Below are 13,698 nucleotides of genomic sequence, written 5' to 3' on the forward strand. Positions count from 1 at the left end.
ATATTAGATATGTTTTTGCTTTTTAACTTTAATAATTAAATGAATTCCCATTCATTATTCATATAGTTTTGATTTGTAGCCAGTAGTTGTACTAATAACAACAGATTTTCTGTAGTGGTTGTAGAAACAGCTTGTTTTAGTAACATTAGAACGCACTGACCTTACCCCAGTGTGTAATTTCATTGGCTCTAAAGGGACTGTTTCAGATTTTGCCATAATATTTACCTGTTTTCATTTGATGTATTTTACCTGGTAGAGTCACATTTAGCTTTAAAAAAAAAGAGAAGGAAAACATCAGCCAACCAAGTACTGAAAAAATTTTCTTTGCACTAATGAATGTCAAATGTGATTTGTCATGTTGAAAATTTCAGGAGTAATAGCTGGTGACAGAGGCTTGTTGAAAACAGAGATTCTGTAGTTTATGCTTGAGAAATAGCTAGTCTCGCTACAAACCTTTTGTGAGGCCACTCACAATTAGTCCTGACCTTTGAAGGTGCCAGTTAAGAGTTGCTATGGCCACAAACTGATGGAGGAACAGATGAGAAGGGCTAAACCTTGACAAATAAATTTCTAAGGGCATTTTAAAGGTTATTCACCCCGCTTCTCCCCTCTCCCCCACTTTTTTGGCTGGACAGTAAATGAAAATCTTGCGGATAGCAATATAGCCATTTGAACATTAGTAATATTAGTTTGAACTGGACCTGAACATTCTTATTTCTTACACTTGCAGTAAAAGAATTCAGGGCATAGTTTTCCAGGAAAAATGGAATATTTAGGCCAAATTTCTGGTTTGTTCCATCTCTTATTTTCAATAATATTGTGTTTGCATCTTTGTAGTGAACATTGTAAATAAGATCACCATTTAGCGTTTTAAATCAGAAGAGCAAATTATTCTTAATGAAATTACAAAGTCATTTGAATGTATTAGTCTATTAAAAAGATGTCCTAGTCAATTAATTACCTACAGATAATTGTGTGCGTTTAACAATACTGATAACATTAGTTTGCAGAGTGCAGTCGAGTCAGCTAGGAATGCTACAAAATTGTATTTTCAAGTTTAAAAACTGCGCAATGAAAAATCTATTCTCAGATGTGCATATGGGATTCTTATTGAGGAGTTTTGCATACATGCATGAGGATAGAGCATGTTTTTTCAAAGTCTAAAAATAAATGGCATTATTATATATTGTTCCCTATTCATGTGGTGCACAGAGATCCCAGTAAAGAGTGGGGCTTTCACTACATTTAGAACTGCTGAAGAAACCTAATTTTTTCCCACTCCGGAAGGCTTGCAAACTAGATCCCAATTCCACAAAGCCTTAAGCTGTATCTGTACAGCAGATTTTTTTCTGGAACGTCTGTGAGGGTCAGAGAAGTGACTAGAATTCCCTAGTGTAGATAACACAATATTGCAAAACTTTTCCTTTAGCAGTGTAGCTGGGTTTGATCAGGTGCATATCTGTTTGTCCACTGTACTGGTCCAAAGAGCAGCTTTGCTAGTCTGCTCATGGAAAGCATACTTGGCTGGCACAGACCATATTCTGTACTAGACCAGCAAAGTTTTACCAGGGCGGCTACAGGCTATTTCACAAGCAGTTCAAAGAGATACAGTAGGACAACCCAGCTGAACCTAACTACATGTAATTGAGCACAGTACAGGATCAGATCTGAGATAAGAAAAGACAGGTGAGTGCATGCACTATGCAATTGGAAGGACAAAGGGAACAGAGTTCCTAAGCTTTGTGTGTTTGTAACATACTTTTGGGCCCTCCACTCTTGAAATTCAGCCAACAGTTCTGTGTTTCTGAATTGATGAGTGATCAGTTCAAAATCTTTCTGTCCCTTTGTATGTGCAAAGATGAGTTTCCCAGCTCAGCACCAGTAACGAACTGCACCTAATATAGTAAACAATACCAAATTAAAAAAAAAAACACAAAACCAACTATGCATTTGACAGTTATATGAGTAGGTTTTTATTCTTATTTCATATAATACTAGCAGAAAACATCTGACAAACAAGCAAAAAAAGTACCAATATTAAAAAGAATAGATAGATGACATTGCTTTGCTTGAACGCTGTTTCTGGTGCTCAACCTTTCTGCTCAGGTTTCTTTTAATTGTCTAAAGGCTTTATGATCTGGCATTTTTATGTGGTGAGCAATATCCTACTCCCCATGCAGTCATATAGAAATTAATGAAACTCTGTGAAGTAAGTGTTTACTCTGTAGGTAAGGGATTCGTAGTCTGGCTCCAAAAGAAGGTAATATCAAGCGGTGAGAATTAATTAGTCCATGTTTGTAAAGTGTGTTGAAAATGAAACAGCATGACATAAGTGGTATTATTATGTTTGAAGCTCAAATTATATGCTCCTGTAGCTGAACATGTTAACTGTATTTCAGTGGGTTATGGAATAAATTAGTGTAATATAGTTATTTTCTAGGTTGTGCAAGCCTTGTTGCTCTAATCACTAACCACTTCAAACCTAACAAAGGAGGTTCTTTAACTCGACTGTATGTTTTGCTCTGTCTCTCTTGCTTTCTTTTTCAGCCGCCTTTGTCATTCATATCCCGTCTTGAAGTCAGTCAATATGTTTAAATTCTGGGGACCATCCATCGTGGGTGACCGCCTTGTCTTCAATGCAATTGTGAACAATACATTTCAGACTAGGTAAAGCTCCTCATCTGCTTGTCTTCCTTGACTTCTCCAGCAACAGCCTAACTGCATGTTTCAGGTTTCAGCTATCGGTAGGATTTGCGTTATTGAATGAATTATTTTTCAGCTGGAGCTTTGAGGGATATACCTGTATCTGTATCTATAACTATCTGTCTATATATGCTTTTTTTTTCTTTTTCTCAGTGAAAGTTTTTGAAAATTTATTCTCTGACTTTCACTCTCAATTTAAAGATAGTTTGTAACCAAATCCCAATCCTGCAAACTCAGACCATAAATATCACTTGGAAATTCAGGGATTTTCAAGGGATGAGTTGGTCCCACAGCTTTGATTCTTCAGAATACTCCAGCTTGCTGCCAGGATCTTCCTGTCTTGGCATCCGTTGACAGATCTGGGTTCTATTTATTCCTGGTTAATGGCAAAATTCGTATTTCGTTTTGTTTATTTCTTCCCAGTGTTGGTTTGGGTGTATGCAGAGGTGAAGCTTTGCCAGTTGCAGTTTGGAATAAATGGCTACAGCCCAGGCTGAAATTTTATCTTTAGTTGAGTACATGGTCACCATAAGCATGAAACATAGATTTTGGCACATTGAATGCCTGGTCCTGGAATTTAGTGGTGTGGCTGTTGTCCAATCTTGCACAGATCCTGCTTGCTAATGGTTACTCTCTCTTTCTCTCTGCTATGCATGCGCTATCTCCTCTGCAGTTTTAGGGCTACTGTTGTGTTTGCCTCAGAGAGAACAACTCTCCTGTGACCTTTAGCAAAGGGATAGCACCTCTCTGCTAGACTGTTTTGCCATCTACAGGAATAGCTCTTTGGGCCAACAGATGCTCTGGTTATGCCAGGGATGTGACACAATTTATGTGGAGCCCTGCTCCAACAGGAGAACATGTCCAGAAGTTTCAAGAGGTGTAGCAAGACAAGCCACAAGAAGGCAGAAGCTAAAGTAATTCCACCTCCAAATTCTGTACATGTGACAGATGTTATCCTGGCATTGCTGTTCTATGGCTGTTTTCTCTGTAGGTATATTTGATCCCTGCAGAATGCTAGCAGGGCATGAATTACCTTCATACTAAGCTTCTGCTGAATGTCAAAACAGTTTCATCTTGTTCACTTTTGCTGTCTGTTCTCACAGTATGCTTACTGGTGTTCATATTTTGCTATTTAGCTCAATTTCAGCTCTTTTTATTAATGCTATTTAGCTAGTGCCACCTTCTATTTTATTTCTGAAATGCGTCTGTTCAGACTGAGTAATTTATTTTGTATGCTACAGAAGGTATTTGAGTCAGGCTTCCTGCACACAGGAAGGTGTACAGCTGCCCTTTTTAGAATGTCTCAGGGCTGCTCCTGCATCACTTGTAGTAGTTCAATAATTAATTTAAACTTCTATTTCAGTGTGGAGGTTGGTGTCCGTGTTGAGGCTTATAACTGTGAAGAATGGATCAAGGACCAAGCACGGCATATTAACAGCGCATTTCTCATTTTTAACACTGTAAATGACAAAGGAGAGCTGCTCACCTTCCCCAGAATCAAACCTACTACAAAGGTCAGCTCTCATCCTCAGGAGTAGGATGAATGCATACATAAGATTATGTGGTCCAACCCAGCACACTGCATGTCACGCAGCCAGCCACTATAACCTTGCTGGGAAAGTAAGGACTGAACAGAACACTGAAATGCATCTTCTTGCAGAAGAGAAGATCTCTGAATGAAATGTTTGCCTTTGAGTGAGAGATTTGCCATTGTTAACTTCAGTCACCCAAAACTGAGAGGTGTAGTAGAGGTAGTCATCATTAGAAATTCCGTAATTAGTTGATGGACAGGGAAGAAGAATCTGCTTTTTGCAGATTTTTGCACCTGTCTATATCTGTCTTGTGCAATCTCCACTGTCTGTAGATGAAATTCCTAAGTGTTCAGTGAATAAAATTATTTTTATGAACCCTTAATGAAGATGAGAAATAGAGTTAATAGAGAAGTCTGTAGGAATCAAATCCCATGAAATGGGTGGGCTTTCCTTTCCTTTTCCTTTTCCTTTGACATGGAGATCTCAGCATGTGTTTCCCTGAAAGCAGTTCATGAAGCACTCGGAGCAGTTTGAATACTGTTGTTGAATTATTTGCTGTGATGTCACTTGTCATTAACCTTACTGCTCCAATTATGAGATTTTTAGAGAGCCAGCATAGTCAGAAGTGAAATGATTATTTAACATCAGTGAACTTATATTTTGTAGGATGGCAACTGGACAAATAAATCAAGGTGTCCTATGTACTGGCTGAGGCAGTAAGGTTCACTACTGCCCATTACAGGCTGTTCCAAGAGGAAAACCCCCCTCTTCCTGGGAAAAAAAAAAAAAAAAAAAAAAAAAAAAGCCATAGCAGGTTAGCTTGTGTCAGAAAAACAGTGCTTCCCTTAAAGACCTGCTTAGAGGGGCATCCACAAGTTAAGTGTCACGATAAGAACCTGTGCACCCATTCCTTCAGTGTAAAGCAAACAAATCTGGGAAAATTAGCATATGTTCAAAGTACTTTAAACTTTCAGTGGTCATTTGACTAAAAGTGACAGCTGGTATGGTAGTGCTCTATAAAACAGACAAGAGATGTCTTCAAAAAATGTTATGTAGAACTTGGTTTAAAGAAGGCTGAGATGCACTAATGTGGAGATTCTTCTTATTCCAGAAGCTACATGTCAGTTCTTAAAAGCTGAGGAAAAGAAGCTTTTCCAAAGTGGCATATCCTTCAAGATAACAAGTCCTCTTGACCTTTAATGCAGTTTGGTGTGGTGTATGCTCTTCGGTCACTTCGTCCTTCAAAAAAAATCCACTCTGGCAGAGTAATAATAAGGGAAGGGAAAGACCTGCCACCTTGAAGGGCAGATTGCATCTTTTTGCACAGTGCTTGCTCTGTGTCCCGGATCCGTGTGCACTAAAATACGAATTCTTACATGCTTCCTTTGTGCTTTGAACATCAGATGATGATGAATTGAATTAATAGTTTATTTGGTGGGTGGCATATTTAGAAAGAGTAGAATGTGTGTGGTGCACTGCCCAGCTGCCATGGCTTTAGGACCAAAAAGTGCTAGGAGTATGCTATTGTGATACAACTTTTTTATTGGATTACTTTTGCAAATTTAAGGGAATATTGTTAACTCAAAAGTAAACCACTGGCTCAGGTTAATCTGGGGAAAGGCCAATGTACAGAGTACAATTCTTTATTTATTAATAGTACATCTCTGGCATTTGTCCATCTGTAAGAAATAATTTTTAGTTGTCTTTTTTTAGACTGTGTCCTAAAATAATATGTGTTACTGTCTGGTTTACTTTTTATAAAGGATGGTATGAGGCGATACCATGGAGCTATTGCCCGAAGGAGAATTCGACTAGCCAGGTATAGTTGAGTTACAAGGAGAACTTGATTTTGAAAACTTAATTCTTTAATTTATCCTGTAAAAAAGTAATCATTTGTTAAGTAGTCAAAGTCTCCTCAACGTAACTGTTATGTTGCTTAACTTTCTGAATAATTTTGCCTGAGTTGTATTGAAATTATTAGAGCCTACTTGTCTCAAAAATACTTTGCTCTACAGGTTATTTTGTTTCCCCATCTTTCTTGGGAAGTAAAAGGCCTGTCTGGAAACCAGAAATTTATAAAATGCCTGTAAAGTGTTTAGAAGACACTTAAGCCTATGAAATTTATTGTTTCTAGTATATATAGAAGAAAGTGTAAAGAACCAATTCATGCTATTTTTTTCTTTTGAATTTTGTTTTAGAAAATGCATACTGTCTGCTAATGAAGACAAACCTTCTGATCCCTGGGAGACAAGCAACCAGGTAATCTGTAGATTGTGCCCTATTGCCTACTTGCTTAAAATGTATGTATTTATACACTTTTTGGGTGTGTAAAAGAGTTGTACAGGCTGTATCTGTTTCCAAAGTGGACCTTCTGTATTAAGCATTATGATAGTCATGGAAGAATGGATAAATGTGTAATAAGATGAACCTTTTTTTTGTTCTGAAAAAAAGAGAGTAGCTGCTTCACTATTGATTTAAGAGTAAGTTTCGTGCAAAACATAAAAAATGTCTTTAAGAGAGACACCTTTAAGAAGTGGTCCCTTAAGCAGCGAAGCAGTAACGTCTTCTGCAGATTTACATCCCAGTGTCCCCAGCTTTTAAAAAGCTGAATTCTCCTGTAGGAGAATTAGTTTGGGGTTTGGGTTGGTTTTTTTTTTCCTTTATCCAGCCACTGACTTTCTCAAAAATTGCTGTGAGGAGACCATTTATTAAATGCTAAAAGTGGGGCAAGAGACATGGCAATACCAACAGACAGATGAACGGTGAAATAGCGTAAACTTTGTTCCTACAGGAAAGAGAGGTGAAAACATATGTCCATTCCTATATACTCTGCATCAAGGGGTACGTGTTTCTGGCTTGGACATGCTAGGCGATAGAATGTAATGTGCCTGTGTCATGAAATGAATACTGATGAACTTGAGTTTAGGTGGACTTATAGACACCCTAAATATCGTGTCAGTGTCAAATTTTTGTAGTTAAATTTTCATTGCATTTAAGATCCCAGTGGCTTCCAGAAATTTTACCAAGTCTTTTTCCATTACATGAAAAAATAAATAATTGAGAATTATAATGCAGGAAGTTATTTGCTGTTAACAGTGGCATCTCACTGTTTGAAGCAGCATTTCTTTTCTGCAAAACAATAAATATGCACACAGTGATAAAAATGGCTTACTTACTTAAGATTTATTTAATATTAAATTAAAACCTGTCATTAAGACTCTCAGGCTGTATTCTCTGTATACAATGGTTAAATGAGAACTCCATCCACTGTAGTCAAGCATAAATAATGGATATATTTGTACTTTCTCTGCTCTGAGCCTGTTGTGTAAAGCAATTGCCAAGACAGACTGCAGCTTGATAGCAATGAAGAGGTTAATTTCCTAATAGGTTTTAATTACTTAGGAGGAAGATGGACAAAACCATTAATTTAGTGGTCTGAGAGGTTACCTGTATTATCTCTCTGGTGGTCACAGTTTTTCTCCACTGCTTTATAATTGGAGAAGCCGAAAGTAGTATTTTGTTGTTGTTTAATTAGGGTTGTTTTGCCAACAGCCATGTGAGCACATAATCTAGCTATTGAAGCATTTAATTCAGAAACTATTGGACTGTTTTCTGGAAGGAAAACACTTATGGGAAAAACAATGGCATTTGTTTGCGATTGAGGGGTAATGATAGAAAAAGACCATCGCATTTCTGCAATGTTCAGTGAAATGTACCTTTACCCCTTCATTTTCAGAAATGTATCTTGCATTTCAGGCATATGTGAGTTACAGCAATATAGCTGCACTGACACACCTAGCAGCGAAACCAGGATGGGAAATAACCAGTACACTGGATGATGTAAGTGCATAATTGTGGCATAGCTGCATGGCCACTTTAGTTATGTTTCTCCCTAAGAGCTGGGCGGAGAAAAGCAATGTTTTACATTTGTAAATAAATACATTGGCTTGGCAGTATTTGCTTTTACTGTGGCTAAGGCTGAAAACCAAAACTCCCAGAGTTTCCGTGAAGTGTTGTGTGATGGGTCGACCCTGGCTGGACGTCAGGTGCCCACCAAAGCCGTTCTATCACTCCCCCATCCTCAGCTGGACAGGGGAGAGAAAAATATAACAAAAAACTTGCGGGTCGAGATAAGGACAGGAGAGATCATTCACTAATTACCATCACGGGCGAAACAGACTCAGCTTAGGGAAAATTAGCTCAATTTATTACAAATCAGCCAGAGTAAGGTAAATGAGAAATAAAACGAAATCTCCAAACACCTTCCCTCCACCCCTCCCTTCTTCCCGGGCACAACTTCACTCCCGGATTTCTCCACCAAGCCCCCCCAGCGGCACAAGGGGGACAGGGATGGGGTTTACGGTCATCACATGTTATTTTCTGCCGCTTCACCTCCTCAGGGTGAGGGCTCATCACACTCTTCCCCTGCTCCAGCGTGGGGTCCCACCCACGGGAGACAGTCCTCCACGACCTTTCTCCAACGTGGGCCATTCCCACGGGCTGCAGTTCTTCACGAACTGCTCCAGCATGGGTCCCTTCCACAGTGTGCAGTCCTTCAGGCACACACTGCTCCAGCGTGGGTCCCCCACGGGGTCACAAGTCCTGCCAGAAACCCTGCTCCGTGGGCTCCTCTCTCCACAGATCCGCAGGTCCTGCCAGGAACCTGCTCCAGCGCAGGGTTCCCACGGGGTCACAGCCTCCTTCGGGAACCCACCTGCTCCGGCGTGGGGTCCTCCACGGGCTGCAGGTGGATATCTGCCCCACCGTGGACCTCCCTGGACTGCAGGGGGACAGCCTGCCTCACCAGGGTCTTCACCACGGGCTGCAGGGGAATCTTCGCTCCGGCGCCTGGAGCATCTCCTCCCCCTCCTTCTTCACTGACCTTGGTGAAGGCTTGTTTCTCTTACATGTTCTCACTCCTCTCTCCGGTGGCTATTTTCTCCCCGTCCCAACTTTTTTTCCCTTCTTAAAAATGTTATCACAGAGGTGTTACCACAATCACTGATTGGCTCGGCCTTGGCCGGCGGCGGGGCCGGCCTAGAGGCCGGCTGGTATGGGCTCGCTCTCTCTCGAACACAGGGGAAGCTTCCAGCAGCTTCTTACAGGAGCCACCCCTGTAACCCCCCCCGCTACCAAAACCTTGCCACATAAAACCAATACATGTTGCAAAGCAACCTCTGATTGTCCAGAGTGCTGTGCAACCTGGAAGTGCCATGGAGTTCTTCCTAAGATGGTCTGAATGGCTGGCGAACATGGGACTTGGGATCCCAGAAGGGCGGGCTTGCCACCAGCTGATCAGTTGGTCTTGTTGAGCAGCACACAGGAGATTGTAGAAACACAGACAAATCCATATCTCATTTCTGTGAGGTGTTTTCTTTACCACAACTGACTTGCTTCTGTGGTTTTGCCATATTGTTTGATTCCAGCAAAACACCAAACTTGGACTTCTTTGTTTAGGCAGTGCTGTTGACAATCTGTGGGGCTTTTCATGTCACTGTGATAAGCAAAATGTGTGCCACAGTCTGTAATATATTGCCTTTACCAGCTTTGCAGCATGGGAGATGTTTCTAAGTAGCAGGCGTTATCTTGTGATAGTTCCAAGTGGACACTGCCAGTTGGCAGGTCACAGCAATTTGTATACCATATTTTTCAGTCTCTGTCTTCTCAGAAGACCACTTGACTCTTTTTCTATGCACGTTTTTCCTTTCAGATGTTTTTCTTTCTGCCCTTTTTCTATTAAAAAATTACAAAAGCCTGAAAGCAAAGCACCTCTCTGTTTATCAGTCAGTGTTATAAGCTCAAAATCAATAAGGAATCTTGTGTAAGCCAGTTTCAAGATAGGAAGATGCTATTAAGAAAACCAGTAGCAACATAATTTAGCTGGGAAAAATGAGTTTTAACCTAGTTGCAGAGCATGTTTTCCAAACTATTGAGAGAGATCTGTTAAGGTTTGGTTTCCGAAATATGGTTAGTGAGTGGCAGATTACTTTAAGATCATGTAGATTCAGAGATATTTTGGGACAAGAAAAGATTGTTACAATCTTTTAGTCTGATCTCCTGCATGTCACAGACTATGAAACTTCACTTACTGATTCTTGCATCTAGTCAATAAGCTACTTGAGTAAGACAATATATAAATCGTAAGGAATTCCAGTGATGGCATATCTTCCAGTTCCATGTGTAGGTTGTTCCAGTGGTTAATAACTTACAGTAAACACTGCTGTGCCAAATAAATGACAGACAGCACTTATGCTGGAGAAAGCAAGCTTGAACAATCAGACTGAAACGTCAAGTGTTATTTTCAAGCCTCTGCTAAAACTGTATTATTATCCATGTGAAACTTCCTTTCTGCATCCACTGGGACTGCCACAATCTCAGTTTCTTTCTTAACCCTAAATCATAGAATCATAGAATCGTTTAGGTTGGAAAAGACCTTCAAGATCATCGAGTCTAACCATAAACCATGCCCACTAAACCATGTCCTGTAGTACCCTGTCCACTCGCTTTTTGAATATCTCCAGGGAAGGTGACTCAACCTCTTCCCTGGGCAGCACATTCCAATGTTTGACAACCCTCTCAGTAACAAAATTTTTCCTAATATCCAACCTAAATCTCCCTTGCCTCAACTTTAGGCCATTTCCTCTTGTCCTGTCTCCAGCCACCTGACAGAAGAGACCAGCACCCACCTCACTACAACCCCCCTTTAGGTAGTTGTAGAGAGCGATCAGGTCGCCCCTCAGCCTCCTCTTTTCTAGACTAAACAGCCCCAGCTCCCTCAGCCGCTCCTCATAAGACTCGTGCTCCAGCCCCCTCACCAGCTTCGTTGCCCTTCTCTGGACACGCTCCAGCAATTCAATGTCTTTCCTGTAGTGAGGGGCCCAAAACTGAACACAGGACTCGAGGTGCGGCCTCAGCAGTGCCGAGTACAGGGGAACAACCACCTCCCTGCTTGAAACCTGTAATAGAACCAGCACCAAATGTTGTGAAGAAATTACTTCATACAAAGAAACAAAACCCATGCACTTTCTGGATGACATTTTAAACCAGCATGATGTTATTTCTCTCCCTCAGCAAGCCACCAGGTACCTTCCAGTATTACTGGAGTCTGGAACTTTTTCCCCTTTTTGGATATCTTAAAATAGTCTTGATAGTAAGATCTGTCTCTAAGCCATTTAGGCCTTATCTGGTAGAAAATCTTGAGTAGCTTTTTCTAGCTGTTCTTTCACCTAATTGAAGTAGGTATCTGAAATCCAGCAAAATCTCAGGCAGGATGTGGGACGCAAATCACACTGATGCTGTCAATGGGTGGAGAGTAGCCATTGTTCTGGACATTTCTGCATTATCTGGCATTGTTAATCATTAGATATTCCTTAAAGAAGTGGCAGGGAAGGATGTATGCAGTGAACAGTGATAGCAAACCATACTTAGGATTGTAGGCTGCTTCAGTTGTTGTGTCCTATTTATTCCATTAGGAAGTCTTCTTGCTTATATAGTATTTACTTGCAGGCACAAAGTAGACTGCTGACAAAGTGTGGATGTCAGCAGTAGGCAGAGGGTACATTTGTCACCATATGTGACTGTATGCTTACCTCTAAATTAATGCACTAGGTGGATCAGATTTGCTCTTTGGTAAAGAAAGTGAGAATGAAACCTATCTTGGACTTTACCCATACAGCTCCTCCTGTCAAATTTAGATGTGCACTCAAGTGCCTAAATGCTGGTATAGATGCAGCTCCAAGGAAGGCTTTCTGCCAGCTCCAGTTCATGAAACTTAGTGTCTTGGCAAATGTTAGTTTGGTTCACTTGTCACTGTTACACGCTCACTTTTGTCAGTTTTGCAAATGTGAGCACAAGAGAGTATCCCTTAAGAAACTGTATCTAGCTCAGAACATGACATCATCTTTCTCTAAGCACTGCAGGCCAGCACATGCACATCATACTGGTCTTAATGTTTCTGCACTCATACACAAGGTCTTGATCCTTGTACTTAGGGTATACAGTGGCGTAGACACAGAACAACTACTTAGCCTTCTCTGATAGACACTGATAGCAGCATCTCCAGTCAAACAGATCTCTTCAGTGTCCATGAAATGGTTTCTTGGGGAGAGGCTGAAAGAACAAATAAGAATCAGGTAGTAGTGCTGATCGGTGCTCTGCCTGAAAGCAGTCATACTATAGAAAGGAGACTGTCAAAAACATTAGACTGAACTGTATTTTGGGATGAAATATTCTAATAAGTAGGTTTTGCAAAGCAGCATGTGCTTCTCTGTATGCACAGGATTTGTTCCCTTTTCCCTTGGAACTAGAATGACCCCAAGCTGATTGACAGTTTTTGAAGGTAGAAAGTGGCACTGTGAGCTCTTTGACATAGAACCACAAGACTTGTAGGCTTATAGTAATAATCTAGCCTTGCCAATGTTCATTTAGCAGAGACATGTTTTAACAGCTGCACCTCCTACCTTGTTTTGTGATTTTTCAAGTCTCAAAGACTCCTAAGACAACATGATTTCTTTTCTATGCCTTAGAACAATATTGATCCATGCATCCTGTAGCTGGTTTCTAAAGCTCTTAGGCCTTTTGTTTTATGCCAAACTTTACTTCAGCAAGATGCTTGCTGGATTATGTTGGGGTTTTTTTCCTATTTCAAAACATGAAAATACAAAACCATACAAAATCTGTGTTGTTGCACAAATGCTTCGTTAACTAAAATATTGTTAATTATTGATATAGGAAAAAAACAACAGAGATGATGAAGCTTATGAATTTTGTATCACTTAGAAATGAAAATCTGTTAAACCTTTCTAGGATTTGAGAAGCAATTTAGCACATCAGATTAAAATTTGGGAATAAAGTCCACTAATTCTAAGCACTCTCTTCTACCCATCTTCTTCCATTATACAGGGTTTATGGAACATGCAAGCCCTTCTTTTGCAAGCATTGTATATACATTGTTACGTGCAGGTTATTAGTTTTGAATTCTCTATGTTAGAATTTAGGCCTATGGCTAGAAATAGACCCAAAATAATCAAGACAATATACTGCAAATGTGGGACAAGAGAGTCAAAACTATGTTTTGAAATAGTTTTTCAATATATCATTAACTCCAGGTGCTTTGCTTCACGGTAAAGAATAGAGGAGGAAAAAAAAGATATTTTGGAAAAACAAATGTTGAGTCATTTTAGGGGAAGGGGGTATGGGCCAATGTGTGACTGATTTGCATGGAGGAAGGGAGCTGAAGTAGTTGAACTTTACTAATTACTAATAAAAGACAAGCTACTGGACTGCATAGATTGGAGAGGTGGATCAAGGATCCCTCTTAAAGCTTGGAAAGTGCTTTTGTAAAAATCTGGTCTCCTTTGGATGTCTCCAGATAAGCTCCCCAAAGCTGCAATTTGCAGGATTGCTGGATATATTCCAAAATCCAGATGGCAGGGAGGGCAGTTGCTTGGTTTGTCTTATTTTG

General features: G+C 40.2%; 1 protein-coding gene across 1 annotated transcript in view; it reads left to right on the forward strand.

Annotated features, from left to right (window-relative positions):
- Positions 1–13,698, forward strand: part of ACOT12 (acyl-CoA thioesterase 12) — a 29,224-nt gene that overhangs the window by 10,709 nt on the left and 4,817 nt on the right. Inside the window, exons 6-10 of the mRNA XM_010578092.1 lie at positions 2,548–2,667; positions 4,067–4,217; positions 5,999–6,054; positions 6,434–6,494; positions 7,992–8,075. Of these exons, the coding sequence (XP_010576394.1) occupies positions 2,548–2,667; positions 4,067–4,217; positions 5,999–6,054; positions 6,434–6,494; positions 7,992–8,075 (472 nt within the window). The remainder of the gene's footprint in view (positions 1–2,547; positions 2,668–4,066; positions 4,218–5,998; positions 6,055–6,433; positions 6,495–7,991; positions 8,076–13,698) is intronic.

This window comes from Haliaeetus leucocephalus, unplaced genomic scaffold, assembly GCF_000737465.1.
Source record: "Haliaeetus leucocephalus isolate CR32 unplaced genomic scaffold, Haliaeetus_leucocephalus-4.0 Scaffold598, whole genome shotgun sequence".
Lineage (NCBI taxonomy): Eukaryota > Metazoa > Chordata > Aves > Accipitriformes > Accipitridae > Haliaeetus > Haliaeetus leucocephalus.